At 44.8% G+C, this 17,484-nt stretch overlaps 3 protein-coding genes across 3 annotated transcripts; 1 reads left to right on the forward strand and 2 right to left on the reverse strand.

Moving 5' to 3' along the window:
* The first annotated feature begins 4,981 nt into the window (after window positions 1-4,981).
* bend3 (BEN domain containing 3) lies at window positions 4,982-9,526 on the forward strand. The gene is made up of 4 exons (XM_079285961.1): window positions 4,982-5,093; window positions 6,126-6,180; window positions 6,486-6,664; window positions 6,776-9,526. The coding sequence occupies exons 2-4, from the start codon at window positions 6,129-6,131 to the stop codon at window positions 9,005-9,007; spliced, it is 2,463 nt and encodes an 820-aa protein (XP_079142087.1). The 5' UTR covers window positions 4,982-5,093; window positions 6,126-6,128; the 3' UTR covers window positions 9,008-9,526.
* A 297-nt stretch (window positions 9,527-9,823) lies between these two features.
* mtres1 (mitochondrial transcription rescue factor 1) lies at window positions 9,824-12,089 on the reverse strand. Its single transcript, XM_079286441.1, has 4 exons — window positions 12,061-12,089; window positions 10,651-11,104; window positions 10,373-10,445; window positions 9,824-10,270 (listed from the first exon to the last, which is right to left on the reverse strand). The coding sequence occupies exons 1-4, from the start codon at window positions 12,077-12,079 to the stop codon at window positions 10,088-10,090; spliced, it is 729 nt and encodes a 242-aa protein (XP_079142567.1). The 5' UTR covers window positions 12,080-12,089; the 3' UTR covers window positions 9,824-10,087.
* A 2,941-nt stretch (window positions 12,090-15,030) lies between these two features.
* LOC306790147 (transmembrane protein 151B-like) lies at window positions 15,031-17,098 on the reverse strand (the record flags this gene model as incomplete). The annotated part of the gene is made up of 2 exons (XM_079286269.1): window positions 15,031-16,440; window positions 17,021-17,098. 2 exons carry the CDS (start codon window positions 17,096-17,098, stop codon window positions 15,031-15,033), a joined length of 1,488 nt encoding a protein of 495 aa, XP_079142395.1.
* Window positions 17,099-17,484: the final 386 nt, after the last annotated feature.

Genomic DNA, 17,484 nt, shown 5'->3' on the forward strand with positions numbered 1-17,484 from the left:
CTCAACAGAAAAAAGAAAAAAGACGAGGCAAAGCAGCAGCAGTGGTGGAGGAACTGACACGGAGGGTGACGAGTGGATGTGGAAGATTCAGAGGGTTGGAATAGGGGGGAAGGGGGAGATGATGGGCTGAAGACGTGGAGTGAACTATAATAAACAAACTTGTGTCTGTTGCTGGGTTGTCCGTCCACTTCCTCTGCTGTTTTGGTTTTCCGCTTGCTGGGTACAAGCGAGGTACAGCATGTGCCAAGGAAAGCCTCCGGCTCTTCATGAAATATGTATCCTCGCCGTGAGGAGACATGAGGAAAGTTAAAAGGACCAAACAAGGAAGGAGGCTGGGGCACTGCCAGAATGACAAGTATAGTTACGAAACAGAACTTTTACTTTTTTAAATGGTGAGGTCTGGCCTAAGCGATGAAAGGTGCGTAGACACTCCCAGAAATCAACCAGGCGCTGCAGAAGCAGATTTGATGGGACAGTTTTTTGGGGGTTTTTTTCAACTTCAAGTGGAAAACAGTTCTTCAAGCTAAATGTTCAATGTAGAACAGAAATTGAAGCCTTTTTCTTTTCTCTGACATTGCTACTGCCAGCATTAATCGTTTTGATATCTCCTACGAAGCCCAAATGAAGAGCAGGTGGAGGGAGGAGAGGGGTTGGTCCGCTCCGTGTGCTGCACAGCAGAAACCTGACACTGTGTTTGCTTACAGTTTCCAGTTTGAGAGTCTTGGGTATCATGAAAGCAAGAGTTGGCAAGAGTATAAGTTTACATGCAAAACATGAAGCGGGCAACAGTGGCCCAGTGTGCCCCGGCCCAGACGATGAGTGGTGTAATTACAGCAGGGTCCAGTGGAGAGTCGGTCAGCACGGATTCCATTACACACACACGCACACGCACACGCACACACAGCTGTGGATGCTGGAGACAGAACGACAGTCAGCCTTTGACATAAGGATGCAGTGTTGTTGAAAATCTCCAAGATTTTCATTTAAATAAACATTTGTTGCGTCTCCGTCGCCGAAGGAGGTAACACAATGATGATTGAGAGTGATGGCCCACTGATGAAAGGACTGCAATATTTATATATTTGTCGTTTTACAAACTGAGTGTCTGACATTCCCGAGTGGGAAAAAATAAGCCGTATTCCAGTTTTTCTTCATTGTATACACACACACACACAAAATGGACATATGCACACAATTTGGGAAATTTGAACCTCTGAATTGTTTGGGGGGGGTGATATTCTGTAACTATCACCAATTTGGACAAATTCCAGTTTTCCTTTTCTACTGGGGAGTCAGGCTTACAAAGGCCGTGGATTTTATACTATCAGGAATGCTACAAAGCGGAAACACAGACCATTGTAATCTTGCCATTGAAATTTTATCCTTTCAAATATTTTTTTCTTTTCATCAAACTCTGAAAATGGTACCACTTTCTAATAAAGCACGCTTTTCAAAGGTGGGCTGCATGTCCCTCGCCTCATAGAATCTGTTGCTTTTCATTGTCGTCTAGCGCTGTGAAGTTTGGGATTAACATTACATTTTTAATATTACTTTTCCCCTCTTGATATTATTAATATATTAGTCATCTCTGTATCTACCTCGCCTGTCTGTGACCACAGGCTCTCTCCTCAGTTTATAAACTAAACTTCAGGTTTTGAAGCGTAGCTGCAATCGCTTGAAGCATTAGGCTGTAAACAAACTACACCACGGTCGCCTCTAAGCCTCCAGCTTATCATTCGATGATCTAACAATCGAGCAAAATGAGAAAACTCTTTAATCTGATCAATCTACAAGTTGGAAGGTTTGCAAGAGGGTTGGGGTAAACACAACGAGCCTGTGAAGGCCGACTAGTGATGAACCCAAGAGTGGAGTATTTACTGACGTATTTTATGTTGTAGAACCAAACATGAAGATCTGTCAAGCTTGTGTTGCTTGTGCTTATTTCAGGCATCTAACCACAAACCCATTAAAAAAACAAAACATTGACTTCAAGACGAGTGAACCTGTTCATTTAATAATTTGGTTGACATGGATGAGTGGTTGGAAAGCCGTGCTGGTCTGAGGATGATCAGCAAATCAAATGTTCTTATAATTTCATCAAATTCTTTGCTTTGTTTCACTGCCAAGTTACCCGAGGCACTGAGATACGGGCTTCTTTTGGAAGATTCTTATTTTTGATATGTTTAAGTTGCCTGTCAACAATGCTCCAGGAAGTCCAGGTGCTGCTGTCGTCCGTGCTGAGTGGGTGCCAGCCACACCAGTTCATCAGCACAGAGCAGGAACTCAACTCCCTAAATGTTAAGGCTGAGGTCCTGATCGCTCCAACTGCACTGCAATAGGTCACTGCAGTCCAAGACAAGCTGTCGCCTGGAAGACGCCTCTCTCGAGTGAACGGATGTGTAGTTTTGTTGCTGATTTTATGATATAATCTTAGCGTTGAAAGCGTTGATGAATCACTAAAGCATGCAAAAAATATACACCTGTTTATTTTTTGTTGGTGGTGTAGCCTACTTTAGTCAGAAAGGGAATCTTCATCGGGCCTACAGCGGATGACATGACTGGCTACAGAGATGCCAAGTTTGCCTGATAATCTCAGCACTGCTATGCTTCTTATTTATTTTTTTCGAAATAGGTTCACCCCGCTTATTACTGCACATTTGCTGTTGGATATCGTGGGTGTTTGCCAAATTGAAGAGCAGCTCCAAACCAGTTGTGAAAAAATGTATTTCCTACCAAGTATGCACCTTTGCTGATAAGAAAACAGCTGTCAAAATCAAATAAAAATATCAAATCAAGCAGTTTTTTAAAATGTCGTTTGGCGTGACGTTCGCTCTAGATATGGCATGAATTAGGAATGATGTCATTTACTTTGCCAAGAAACTTGATTTAAAAAATCCACTACGATGTATTGCTTACATGATCAAAACAAATGGTAAAATGTTCCAAGTAATCACATTTGTTTGTAGGTTTTGCAGATTGCATTGCTGCTTTGATGGACATTCAACTCCAATAGAGACGTAAAGGTCACAGACCCGTGCAGCGCGTGTGTGCCTGCTTTTTATCTGTCACTGTTTAAACCCTGCGATGTACTGGCGCCATGGTCAGTGGTGTTTCCCTGCCTCCATCCCGAGTGCATGCTGGGATAGATTCCCCCGCGGCCCCCTGTGGCCCTATAAGGAATAAACCCGTGTGTAAAATGGACTGCGAGAGTCTGAGAGCGGAGTGATATCAGAGGCACCATCCGTCTTCTTGTGAATGGCCTCTCAGTAAACACCTGCTAATGCCATCATACAGCTGACGGTGATGGATGGAAGTCGTTCTCCTGCGATGGGAACAGTACGGCTGATCGGCCGCCTGAACGCAGACGAGCATATTGGCAAAAGAAAATGACACTTTAACGAGCTCTTTCCTCGCGTTAATTGCCGCGCGCCGGTCCCCTCGTCGCAAGCCCGTCGCGCGGCTGACCCGGGGAACCGCACCACCCCCTTTCCTGCACGTGCCCCCCCCTGCTCGCCCCATTGGCTGACAGACTGTCATGGAGACGGCTCGTTAGTCGCATAATGAGAACCACACGTCGTCTTGTTATATAATCTTTCAGTGTGTCTCGACGCGGCTGGGGGACAGAACACCGGGTGCTAGTGTGCGCGTGAAATGCCCGATGATTCAGATTGAATTAAGGCACCGTGAGGTCACCCGTTCACGTCTCACCAACTGATAACCTCCCGTTCACCGGAGGAAACCAGTTAACTGGCTCAAGTAACGTTTCAGGACATCTCCAAACGTATATGTCTTTCTTGCTTTTTTTGCATAAAGGCAATTAAGTTTTGTGCAATGTTTTTGGCAGAAAGAAGAGTATTTTGACTGTATATAACCCTCAAAATCACGTCACAAGATGCAGTACAACCGAATGGGATATCATGTGTCTTTCAAGCATTTACAGATCATTACCTCAATTAATGAATAGTTGCGTGGAGCATGATAGCGACATCTGTAAAAATCAGTCCCCAGGTATATTTGTCGAAGACAATAAAAATAAAATGTGTCAACACAATGTAAAAATGTTAAGGGCATAAACATTACCTTGATGCGGTGAAATAAAACATTAATTAGCATTCATTAAACATTTTGAATTATGTAGGAAAGGTCAGTGGCTTGAGAATCACTGCCAAGTCGGTATCAACAAAATAGTCTTCCTAATTCATTCTCTTTTGTCTCATAAGTGTATTTAAAGTCTGTGCCATTTAATCTGTCGCTATCCTTCTGGTTTACATTGTACTGCATTTACCAGTACTGGTGTGATCGGAGCTTATTCTACTGTTGTTGCAGTCTCCTTCCACTTGAGGGCGATGTTTGCCCACCCAATGTGGGCTCTGTAGTTCAAGGTGTACAGAGATAATGAATGCACCAAGAGGTGTCACTCCTACCTACTTCTGTTTTTGCTTTACTAAACTACTTTCATGCCCAGAGACTGGAGTAATTGCACTCCAGTATTAACATTTACATGAAGTATGAACAGAAAAGTACCCTTGTTATTATAGCATATGTTATGGATGTACAGAATGCGTTATTAGATCATTATTACAGGTGCACGAATATGTAAACAACATTTCAATGGTTTAGTTGGCCAACGAGCTGATTCTAGCTCTTTTGTATCCTGTGGGAGGTTTAATTTACTGTACAGCAATAAAAAAAAACTGCATGTATGCAGCGAAGCTAAAATGTGTCAACACTAGTTAGTTGGGTCCAGCTTCTTCAGTTCTCGCGTGAGCCTTAACATATTGACAGCTGTAATCAAACACTTTTTTTAAAGCGCAGCACTATTGTTTAAATACAACAATACGATTTTAACCCCAAAGTTATTTCATTAAGGCGGTATAATAACTTTTGGTTTATTTTATTATTTTCTCCCACCTCTCCACAGCTGTGCGGAAGTGACACAGCAGGCGCGCGCCCCGGCACGTCACGCGAGAAAGCACAGAAGCCGAGCGAGGAAAAAAACAACAACAACAAGAACAGTTACCTGCCAACACACCACCGTGATAGTCCGCAGACATGCCGTTAACAGTCCTAAAGGACTGCATGGACTCGTAAAGGTGAGCTCAAATCGCCGGTCACGCGCCTTTACCGTTAATTTAACAAGAGTCAGAGCAGGAGGAGGATTGGGGGGGGGGGGGGGACTCGTCCACGCAAACATTGCCGCGTCATTAAAATTCACATCTAAAATGTGCGCTGCTTAGTCAACGCGTGCATTCATGTCCCCAATGAATTGTCGTTCAAATGACAAGTTTGTGATGGAGTTGCGTCCTCACAGCGGACATGCCCTGTGTTTTGGTTCAAGGGTTCAGGGGGCGGAAGAATGAGGAAGTAGCTGCTTAATAACGGCCGGAGGAGAGCTAGGAGGCAACTCGGTGTGCGGCGGCATGCGCACAGTAGTCTCTGGCAGTAATGTACCGAGTCTGTCTCCCTCTGTCAAAGAAAACGAGTTGGCGTCGTCGGTCTCACGTGCTCGGCAGCAGACCCGTTTACGTGTTTGGCTGCAGCTGGTCACACATGCTGTCCTCTCGTGACAGTGGCAGACCAGCTCCCACATGGTTATAGCGTAACTATAATGAGTGGTTTGGAATCTATAACTGTGTTTACAAACCTTTTTCATCAAGGTGGTATGATCCCAACTTCTCCTTGCTTGGTGGACTGAAGTCCGGTTCTGGAAATGTCTGTCACCTCGGGCTGCAATTATTATATTCAATATCACTTCATGCACCAGCTCTTTTCTCAATGAAGCATTTGGTGAATTAAATGTAAGCAAATAGAGGAAAATCATAAGATCGCAGAGGCCATTGTGATGTCTTCAAATGTCTTGTTTTGTCACACCAACAGTCGACATCCTGAAGGTTATTAAGCATTAAAGACTAAGAAAGGCCGAAGATATGAATTCACTTCAGTTTGAAGAAATAGTTAAGAAATAAATTCATCATATTCTAAATTGTCAGTTTCTTTTCTGTCAAAGGACTAATCAGTAAATCTAGTAATTGTTTCGGCTCAAGTGTAACGTGTATGTTGATGTGCTAATGATGAATATTAGACATTTATTTGTGACTTCATACGTTTGTGATTCACTCTTCTAGGCTATGAATTCCTGTGAGTATGGAGAAGTTTCAGAAGAAGCGATGCTTGCGAAAGGTAAGTACTGCTATCTGTGTACCCACAACAGTAGAAATTATGGCAAAGCTAGACCCATTTCTTCCAATAATCACCAAGCTTAAAAAACACAGTAAAAACTCAGACACCAGTATTTTCAGATAATGTACAGTATGTGGGTCAACTGCATCGAGGTGGAAAAGAAACCAAAAGTCTGATGCTATTCTCAAGAGATATTACATTTGTTTTTGAAATATCATCACTAATAACTTTCCAGTGTATTTATAAATGAGAACCAGACAACAAGTGCTTTAAAGTGCAAAACGGGAATCTCTCATTATTTGCAGAACACAAGCATGTCCAGGACGTTAAGGAGGAATCGGAGGACTTCACTATTGGCGAGCCACCTGAAGGACTCGGAGGAGGGCCTCCTGGAGCCACCGAGGCTGGTAAGCGGCCATCTGCAGGGATGGGCCCTTACACAAACCAGTCCACCAGCAGCAAGAGAGCCAGACTCTCTGGCGAGGTGAGCTGATCTCAGAGTATACAACACGGACAACGTGCATGTCTCACTTGTTGTACAGATCAAGGTGTCTCTTACAGCGTATGTGTTTTGAATGTTATCTGCTCTGTCTAGATGAGGCGGCACCTGCTGGATGAGAGTGGCAGACATGAGCCTCTTTGCCTCGCCACAACTGGTGAGAGGAGGAATTACGTCCAGCAGAAACCCAGAGTCTCCTACAGAAAGCCTCTCTTCAGCATCTCCCACAGGATCTCGGAGAAGAGGAACACGCCGAGTCTGGAGCAGCAGGCCGGTCACGGCGCCGCAAATCCGCTCAACTACGCCAGCATCCTCTCGTCCAAGCTCCAGGGTTCAGAGGGAAATGGCCCGTCGGAGACCCTCCCCGCCATAGACGCTTTAGGCCAAGCGTCGTCAACGGACACTAGCCTTTATCCGCTGATTGAGAAAATGTTTCTCATCCTCAACACCCTCAATTCAAGCATGACACAATTGCATAGCAAAGTGGACTTGTTAACCCTTGAAGTCATGCGGATAAAGAAGCAGATCAAGCCTGCCGAGATGGTGACGGAGTTCCAGCCTCCTCCTGAATATCTGCTAACAAGTGACGAATTGAATCAGCTGATGGAGCAGACATCCAGCGCTGGGGAGCTCGGGTGCCGGCTGCTGGTGCATCTCTTCCCGGAGCTGTTCAAGGCCAGAGAGTGCTCCCATGAATGCATGGCAAGCAAGAGAACACTGGAGTCTCTCCATCTGCAGCTGATCCGTAACTATGTTGAGGTGTGCCACCCCTCGGTCAAAAACAACAGCGTCTGGCAGGAAGAATGCCTCGTCCAGATCAATGACTTGTTCAATCGCTTCTGGGCACAGAGGGATATGGAGAGCGCTTGGCTGCTCAGGAAGCAGACGATCACAGGTGCCGCGATAAAGGCTGAGCATCCTCAAACCTACCGTTTCATCAACGAGCAGGGCCAGGAGGAGCACGTCCCTTTAGATAACCAGCAAAGCAGCGGGGCTGCGTCAGACCTTGCGTTCAATACACAAGCCACGGAGGAGCTGGACGAGTTCTCCTCACCCGAGGACTTTGTTGTTTTTCTCATGCACCGTCTCTTTCCCGAGGTTTTCGAAGAAGGGAAAATGCCAGAAGGCTCCGGCCACTTCAGTTGCGTGGGGCAGCTAATTCTGGACTCGGACAAGATGGAAATAATAAGGAAGTATATGGAAGCAAATTTTCCCGATGTGCCTGAAGACAGCTGGCTTCAGGTGTGTATTCACCACATGGAGGATGCTCTGGAGGGTCCTCACAGCAATGGCAATGGGAGTGACCCTGACAATATCAACGACGAGGGCTATGACCTGGCCAGCCTTCCCGAGGATGTTTCTATTATTAAGGTTCCAGAGGCGGGCGATTACGAAAGGCCCGGTCGCAAGGCCAAAAAGTCGCTGCTTCCGCCGGTGGATTTTAACGATCTCGAGGTTCCTCTTCCTGATTACACTGTTCCCCCGGAGTACCTCTTGTCCAGGGAGCAGCTGAAGAACAACTATGAATGTAGCCTGTCCATCGGGAACTTTGCCTCTCGGCTGCTGGTGCTCATGTTCCCCGAGCTCTTCACCCACGAGAACACACGGAAGCAGTACAACTGCAGCGGCTCTCTTGGTAAAAAGCAGCTCGACCCCGTTCGCGTGAACCTCATCCGTCACTACGTGCAGATGGTCTACTCTCGGGCCAAGAACGACCGAGTGTGGATGTTGGAATTTGTGGGCAAGCTCGACGAGAGGTGCAGGAGACGCGACACGGAGCAGAGGAGGTCCTATCTGCAGCAACGCAAAGTGTACGGTCAAGAGTCAGAGCAGGACTTTCTTTGCCACCTGAACCAGCTCCATCCAGATAGCATGAGGGAGGATCCGGATGCTCCCTCTTTACCTCCTGAGAAAAGTAGCAAAGACTTCTGTAAAATCCCCCTGGACGAGCTGACTGTATCCACGCCGGACTTCCCTGTACCTCCCATCTACCTGCTCTCAGACGCTGAGGTACGGGAGATCGTCCAGCAGAGTCTCTCTGTTGGGAACTTTGCCGCCCGCTTGTTGGTGCGCCTCTTCCCTGAGCTCTTCACTCAGGAGAACCTGCGGCTGCAGTACAACCATTCGGGGGCCTGCAACAAGAAGCAGCTCGACCCTGCCCGCCTGAGACTGATCCGCCACTACGTGGAAGCGGTGTATCCTGTGGATAAGATGGAGGAGGTGTGGCACTATGAATGTGTGCCGAGCATCGACGAACGCTGCCGGCGCCCCAATCGCAAGAAATGCGACATCCTTAAGAAGGCCAAGAGGTCAAGCACTGTGCCCTAGTTACAGTAGTATTTCAGTTAGGCAACACTTGTTGAAATACAAAAAAATGATAATAATTGCACAGTATATAAGCTGAAACCGCTTTGTTGAACTTTTTCAAACTGTCCTATGTAGGATGAAGCCAAGCTGTTATGTTTCTTCAGTACTATTCTTAGTCATCTTTTACCTTGTGACTACAGCAGATGTTGTAGTTTATGTAGTCTTATTATTGTTGGACAAAACTGCTTCTATTTATAAGGCCAAACAGTCATAGCTCATCTAACAAACTTTGTTGATAAATGTTGTAGCCTTAAAAACGATAACGATGATAGTAGCTAATAGCGTCGGCCACGTATTGGCCCTATGGATAGAAATGAATCACGATGACGTGATCCGTTTCCTTTAGTTACTGATGTAGCATTGTGCCACCACTGTTGTAATAACAATGTGCTTATGTTAAGCCTTCTTATAGAAGTTTATATTATACAGACAATTTTACATGACAGTGGATCATGATAACCTATTTCTAATAAAACCACAATTATAAATATGACATATGGTTGGACTGTTTTACGTACTGGCACTAACCTGTTGAGGTCTCTAAACTGAACTTGATGGATACGGACTGCAGCTTTACACCCAGAGGATCTAGAGGTGACCCTAATCTTAACCCTGAACCCTCCCCAACAATCTCTGGACAACGCAACATCCACAATGCTTCTACTCGTGCTTGCCATTTTACATTTCAGCCTCGATAAAAATATGGATTCACGGAAAAGATAATGGCAGTAGCTGAACGTACTACATAACTAATGATTCTGATGAAAACTCATGAACTTGCAAGAAAATCTCAAAGTGCACCTTTATTGGAGGAGTCACACAGTATATTGGGGAAAGGTAAACACTCAATCTTTCTCCCAACCAACTGTAATGTTTACAACCACTGAGAACTGTTAACCTTTACAAACTTCAAACAATCCATTAAGGGTCCAACTTTTTGGAGACCATTCGAACGCCACTCATTTGGTCGCATTCATTTCTGCGGCTGCCGTCGCCTTCACTGGCAAATTGCATCGCAGTCAACACTGTCCTATTCAAAGTTCATGTCTTAATGGCCTCATCTTTGGTAAGCTCTATACTTTTCCAGCGCCTTATGGCAACCTTGTACTTTTCTGCGTTACTGGATTCGCCCAAAACCCTCCGGAGGATGACTCTCATCAGAGTGACAGTGTTTGTTTCCCGGTTCTCAGACAGCACCAGGTCCAAGGTGTCCCCGACTTTCACCTGAATACAGAACGGAATAGAAGTAATGGGAAAAGGAGGTACAAAACACCCGTGGATAGAGTGAGAATTTGTGGTGGGAATGTGTAATCCAACACGACTCACCGTTTTACTTTTCTTGATGAGTTTCTGTCCGTTTAGCCTGAGCTTGTTGTTGTAGAAGGAGTCCTCAATTTTACTGTTAGGAAAGAGGAAAGGGGTTTAAAGGCCCTGCTGACTGAAACACCACTGGTAGAACTGGTAACTAAAACCATAAAAAGACTAATATGTTGTATAATTACTGCCTGATATGTTTGTTTGGAAAAACTCTTCACATTAAGATAGCTATAAAGAAAGTAAAAGGCATTCAAAGCTGTGAAGGCAGCCGATGGGCAGTGACTCACTTGCGTGCCATGTCCAGGCCAGCTTTCATTATGACATCATAGCGAAAGGACTGCACATATTTCTCCATGTCTTTATAGTCCTTTGGTAGGTTTGGGTTCTCACCCACCTCATCTTCATAATCACTGTCATCAGGGTCTTTTTTATCCTCCTCCTCCTCATCCTCCTGTGCTGTCCTCGCAGCGTCTCCTTTCTTCTTGTTGCTTTTAAACCTCAGATGGTGGACGGACCAACCCCTGGGGGCGTCTCTGCCACGAAGAGCGGGCCGGTGACAGCCGAGCGCGGGGAGTGCAGAGCAGCCCCACAGCTGGCGCGTGTGGATGGTCCTGGGACACCATTCAGTCTGCCTCAGTCCATATCCAGCAGCCAGCAGGTGGCGGGGGTTCAACCGTCCCAGCTGCCTCATGGCAAGTGCCTGCACCACCAAATTCTGCATGTTGGCACTCCACCCAGTCACTAGAAAAAACATGAACGATCAGGAAGCATTGTGCTGAAATACTGATCTAGTTGTGACAAATTGTAAGTATAAAAGTCATTATGTAAACATTATGGTATAAACAACATCCATGAACTAAAATAAAAAATATATGCATCCAGCATCAAGAGTCAAGACTTCAAAATAACCTACTACGCTATTGCCATCGGGAGTCTATTAACACACCTCTTAAAAGCATTTAACTGCCGTTATCAGGTCAAGAACAAACTGATCGAGACCAATATTTTAGACTTACTTTTCCATAACTATTCATAGTAACAATCGTGTTATTCAATTAGATACGTAGTTTCTTGTTGGATTGCTAAAGCACCTTTGTAAAGAGTCAGGTACGTAGGTAAGAAAATGTACCTTCAAAATAAAAGCCTTATATTATTTCTAGCCACGGTGTGCGATGCTCATATGACAATAGATTTTAAATTCAAGACTGTTCTAAGACTCTTCTGTAAAACAACAATAGCAGGCAGGATACAACATTTGAGCTCAACTGTGGATTTTAAATTGCGTTTGTTTATTTTCCCGGAAGTGGTGTGCTTTCTTTTTTTTGCCTAAACATTACTTGACACGAGCAAACAACAAACATTTATAGAAGAGTCATTTTTCAGTTCAGGCTTATTGTATTTCGTCCTTCAACATGAGTCGCTGTCTGTGTGCCGTTACTTAAAGGAGGTCTCTCTGCTCCATTACGCTTGACATGTTTCAGGCTTCAGCCGAAGCAGACAGGGCTAGCTAGCTTAAACGTTACTTTTCGTCATTAAGCTCGTGGACTCATTATTTCATGTCACGTGCAACATACCACGGGCTTGCCAGGCAATAAACGGGCTTGCCAGGCAATAAACGGGCTTGCCTGTTTTAATTTGTTGCCAAATGTTAAATATGAAGTTGCTAACACTCAATAAGTATTTGGTAGTCCACTCACCTATGGAGTAACCTCTCATAGCAGTTCGTCGGCACTTCAGACTGGGTTACTTGGCTACCAGCACAGTTATGTGCTGCCACCTACCGCACTGGCGGTTAACGACATTACGTATCCGAGCTGTTTTATGAAGCACCAAACCACATTGGGATTGTTCATGTTTTTATGCAAAACACCCAAAAAGCACCCGGATATTCCGCAGCACACATTTTGACATGTCATAATAGTTAAAGCATTGGTGTTACTAATAACATTACCACAATGGCTCAGCTGTATTTAGGTGTTTCAGTAAGTCATGGCAGTGTGACAGTGAGCCAGCATGTACAATCCCATAACCCTGAAACTGAAGAATGGAATTCAGCATTCATTCATTTTATTATTTACACTTGTGGTTATCCTACTATGACATGTCAAAATATCTTCTGTGAAAACATGTTTGAGGATCCAAGCCAGCAACAATATTTTAAATAAACATGGGTTCGCCCCAAACATTTATTGCAACTTTTATTTTTCCAGCATAAGATAAAATTGAATACATATTTCAAAAGGTAATCAAGTTATGTATACAGCCCATTTGATTGTAATGACAAGAACATTTTTTACATTTTACAAGAAACCGTACGTGGTCATGTATTGTTTTACGTCTGAGCAGTTATGCATTTGTAAATATATCAGCATGAATACTTTAATACTTTAATGGAATTTACATAAACATTCAGCTTCAGTACAATTCAAAATGTCTAGTGTCACTTCAAGTGCATAATACTGGTGTCACCACATTATTGAAAACAATGTAAGAACAAGATGTAATTCTCGAGGATGCATACAATATGTTTCCGTTAAAAAAGTCAGTATCATAAAGTTGATTTGATGTCTGTGTAAACATGAGCGCATCATCCTTGCATATCTGCCTGTAAGCTCTAATCACAAGAGCCAGTGAGCCCAGATAAATCAAATGTCTTTATGCAACATGGTGCTCTTTCACTGACTGTATCTCATTCAATATACACTGGACAGTGAAATCACCCTTTTACATATAAAAATTGTGATTAGTGTGACTATGCTACAGACACATAATGGAGATATACTACAGTGTATCATATATGCTGGTGGTTTACATTCAGGTATCTTTTAAGGTTATCAACAAATTGTCTGAGCACAAGGAAATCATGCAAATGTGAGCATGGATTTATGATCTTTAGGCAGTTAAATCCGCACTGTGGTTTGTTGTTTTGAAAGATGATAATGTTAGTGACTGATGTGTATGAAAGCCCATTTCCGCCACTGTGGAAAAAAAAGATTCTGCAACTCGTAAAAATTAGAGACTATCTCAAAATACTGAGCTGGTATCGCAAAATAATGACTTAGTATCTCAGAATAATACATTTATTTATTTATTTTGCGATAAGTCCATATTTTGGGATACTTATTAATTCTTTTGAGATACTGAGTTCATATTTTGAGATACTAGGTCATTATTTTGAGATAGCTTCTCATTGTAATGACCTACAGGATCTTTTTATTTCATCACAGTGTCAGAGAAGGGCTTCCATAGATGTGACATCCACCTGTTCAAATGTATTGTAGATTCAATGTAAACATGTCCTTGTCTTTTCTGACCACAAGATGAATGTCACTATGTATATGTTTTGGTGGGTTTGGTTGTGGCAGTAGGTATTAAAAATTGTCTAATTTAAGACAAAATGTACCTTCTTAATTAAACACGGATGATTCATTTTTCATCACATGTTTTCGTTTGTTAAGGTGAGGGCTCATGTGACGACACTGCATTGATGCTCCAACCAGTTTCCAGTTTCTGGGTTAGTCAACGCCAATCAACTGTCAAATGTCAGAGCGAAAATCCAACCTGAAACAAAACAAATACATTTCTGACTCTGTTTTCTTGATATCCAATGCCTCATCACATTTACATAATTCCAGCATCTTCAGTGGAGGTTCGTTGGACAATATGTTTCACAAACAGCAACTGTAAACATCAACATCCAACAGAAAGGTGCATTCCTCTCTGGAGCTGCCAGGTAGTACCAACAGTCAACAGTCAAAAAAGGGAGAAATCCATAGTAAAAAAAAAAGCATATCAGTTACACCAAATTCTCCCTTCCACAGCAGCCTCAATAGACCAGAATGCAATGCAACCACAATACAGGTTTGCTCTGAATAAGGGGAAACTTTCTAAGAGTACTTTTTCTCATTTAGAACAGCTGTCACTCTGTTTTTACTATCTTTTTGTCACGGTCCACCATCACATAAAACCCACAGCTGACAATAAGTTTAAACCTGTTTTCTGCAGTTGCCAAAAGGCATTCTGGGGAATACAGAAAGTCACTAACTGAAGGAGAAACACAATAGATGAGGCAAGTTGATCAAAAAAGTAAAGTTACAACCAAGAGAGCCTTTGTCTCTTTTGAATCGGAGGTTTCCATGTTGACCAATGTGTCTTTGTGACGTGGATTAGCTCAACATATTTCATCGACATTCCTCCTTTTTACGTTTCAGACAGTATTTATTTTCACAGTTATTGCTGTAATTATCTGGAGTGTTTGTGTGACTGCGATTTTACTGAAGGAAGGACATGTTTAAACCTGCCCATCTCGTCCGTGGCCTCAAAAAAAAAGGTCTTGTGAGGTAACTGCAGCTTCAGTTTCATATGTACGCCGCATGTGAGACCTTAAAAGCTATGGTGTAACAGTCTTTGTCTGCTTGCTTGTCATTGGAAGCCAGGCAGATGTCATTTTTCAACAAGTGTGTATCCTTGGTTCACATACCACCATTGCTTTGTTCTCATTTATGTTATTGCTTTGGTGATCCGCACATTCAGGATTCAGGCATTTGTTTCGGATAGGATGACAATACAGCATGAATCGGTGTATCTCACATGAAGACTTGTTTGCACGCTCTGGTGTCCAAAGTGTTTGAATGCTACAGAAATGCCACTGTGTTTTGTTTGCATATTCATAAGGAAGTCTCCACGCAGGAGCCATTTCTGTGGAAAGACCTGTGGTTGTGGCAGTTCTCACTGCAGTGGACAATGAGCACTGGGTAGCAGAGTGCGTCGTCATAGTCCGGGGGTCCCTCATCGTCTGTGGTGAGGCGCTCTGATAGACAGCGGGTGTTCTCGCTGGGACTCTCCTGGTCATCCAAGCTGCCACTCCGCCAGAAGCAGCTGCGCTGGGAACCGTAGCGCCGCGCCAAGGAGAAGTGGCTGCCGCTGAAGGGGATACGGGAGCTGGCGCCGGTGCAGACGCTGAGGGCGCTCCTGGAGAACACAGAGGAGCAGCTGACGGCTCTGTGGCAGTGCTCGCAGTTCTGACGGATCCCACTGAAGCTGGACGGGCACTGGGCCAGGTCCATCAGACCAGCTTCTGAGTAACTGGGCACCAGTTGCTGGTTGGACCGAATGTGCCATTCCAGTTCCGTGCTGTCAATGGTGTTAACGCGAGGGATGTGGCGCCAATATGGCCGATCATCGCACGGGGTGACGGGGAGGTAATCGTGCCCAAAGAGCTTCTCAACGCGGTAGTGGACGTATGCAGTGTGATACTCGGCGAAGACTCTAAGAGGCCAAGAGAAGGTGAAGAATGAGGTAAACCAGAAGACATAGTGGGACAGATACCAGGGGTGGCGCTCTGGGTCAGACAGCACCATGACGTACTCCTTCAGGTCAATGTTCTTCAGGTGCATGCCCTCCCTGGCCTCCATGTAGTCATCAAGGCCCTCATTGTCAGTGAAAAACCTCGCTCGTTGCGTAAGGTATGAATTCTCGGACTCTACGTTGGCAAAACTGAAGCACTTGGTGAACCGCATCTTAGTGAGAGCAGACTTCTCCAGGCGCAGCAGCTGCTTTGACACATCTTTGACGCCACAGTGACCGTAGTCAAATTCAGCCTCTGCCACGTGGGTGTTGACACGTTCGTGGTACACCTGGGTGCTCGTGTAAGCATCTCCATTGCGGTAGCGCGTCACCTGTCGCGTTCGGCGAACGTAGTGGTAGCTGATGGCCTTCCACCAGATGCAGGGTTTGGCCTGCTGCATCCTTTCGATGCGCTCGTAGATGCCCTCAACGTCCACTTTGTGCTGCAGCTCGTTCTTCACGTGACAGTGCCAGCACTCCACGAGGTAGACCAAGTAGAGCATGCCCAGCAGGGCCAAGGGGATGTAGATGTAGCCGTCAGAGCAGGGACTGTCATGGTACATCATGGATTTCCCTTTGAAGGCACTGTCAAAGGTGAGGCGGGTCACCTTGGTGACATGACACCAGACCATCGCTCCAATGCAGCCATACATGAGAACGGACAGGAGCAGGCATTTCCAAAAACTCTCCCGGCATAGCGACTTGCTCAGAGATTGCTTCAGGGGTCTTTGCTGTTGAGTCAAAGCACAGACAAAACAAAAGAGGAAGTGATAAATACATTTTAAAAATGTTATCATACCATGTGTCATCAACCCTAATTTTGCTTGTTGCAGAGTACATCACTGCAGATTGCGCGCTGCAACATAAGCACAGATATGGATTTTTGAAAGACTTGGGCTAACATTTCATAAGCGAGGAATGAAGCCACACTAACACCCTTACATTAGAAATTCCCTTTGTGAACACAGTGGATAACAAGAAAGTTCTTTCAGCTCTCCGGACATGTCATGCCATTTTAAGTGCCGGAGGTGCTGGCCCAATATACAGCAGATAGTAGTTGAAGGAGATGAAAGACTAGACCAAACGCGTGCCCAATCATAATTACTGTAGGCTACTATTACAGAAATATCTCCTGCCAAACTATTAAGTGTGGGACCAAATCCCAGCTGGCAATTAATTCACCTGCAGTGTGTTGCGTTCTGCGCCCCCGTTCACATGGATCCATTCATTAAAGCCCTGCGCCAAGATCGAACAAGCAGAACAAAACACAAGAAGGCGTTCGCTCACATGATGGAAATAAAAAGCCCATACCTCCTCCCTGGTGTCCTCCTCGAAAACGGTGGTCGCACTGCTTTCACTCGCTGTCGCAGCCGATGCAGGAGGGGACATGGTGCCGGGCGGCTCTCGATAATAGCAAATGATACAGGGCGTGGAGGAAAGAGATTTCACCACCTTATTCTGTAGCGAGACCCCCCCCCCCCCCCCCCCCCCCTATCCAAGACGAGCTACTTGTCGGGCGCGATTTACATCTGTTTCCATTTAGAGCCGCTCCACCCTGAGAAAAAGCAGCACGAGACGAGTCGACGGAGGCATGTTGATCGGTTGAAGCCCCCAAAATAAATGGATCTTTCCGGTGAAAAAGTACAAAACGGGGGGGGGGGGGTTATAGTAAAGCCCGCATCCTGTATACTGTTTAGCTGTCAGTGCCGCAGTAACATGATCGTGGATGAAGCTGTATTCGCTGGTAGTCGTTACAAAATGAAACAAACGATGCC

Source organism: Melanostigma gelatinosum (assembly GCF_949748355.1).
Source record: "Melanostigma gelatinosum genome assembly, chromosome: 16".
Classification (NCBI taxonomy): domain Eukaryota; kingdom Metazoa; phylum Chordata; class Actinopteri; order Perciformes; family Zoarcidae; genus Melanostigma; species Melanostigma gelatinosum.

Bases quoted from the DNA above. Each gene is read 5' to 3' on its own strand.
- bend3 (XM_079285961.1), top strand. From the start codon at position 6,129: ATGAATTCCTGTGAGTATGGAGAAGTTTCAGAAGAAGCGATGCTTGCG. The intron at 6,181-6,485 runs GTAAGTACTGCT...CATTATTTGCAG, and splicing joins AGAAGCGATGCTTGCGAAAG to AACACAAGCATGTCCAGGAC. The intron at 6,665-6,775 runs GTGAGCTGATCT...TGCTCTGTCTAG, and splicing joins GAGCCAGACTCTCTGGCGAG to ATGAGGCGGCACCTGCTGGA.
- mtres1 (XM_079286441.1), bottom strand. The intron at 10,446-10,650 runs GTGAGTCACTGC...CTTTCCTAACAG, and splicing joins GGCCTGGACATGGCACGCAA to TAAAATTGAGGACTCCTTCT. The intron at 10,271-10,372 runs GTGAGTCGTGTT...TTCTGTATTCAG, and splicing joins TCATCAAGAAAAGTAAAACG to GTGAAAGTCGGGGACACCTT.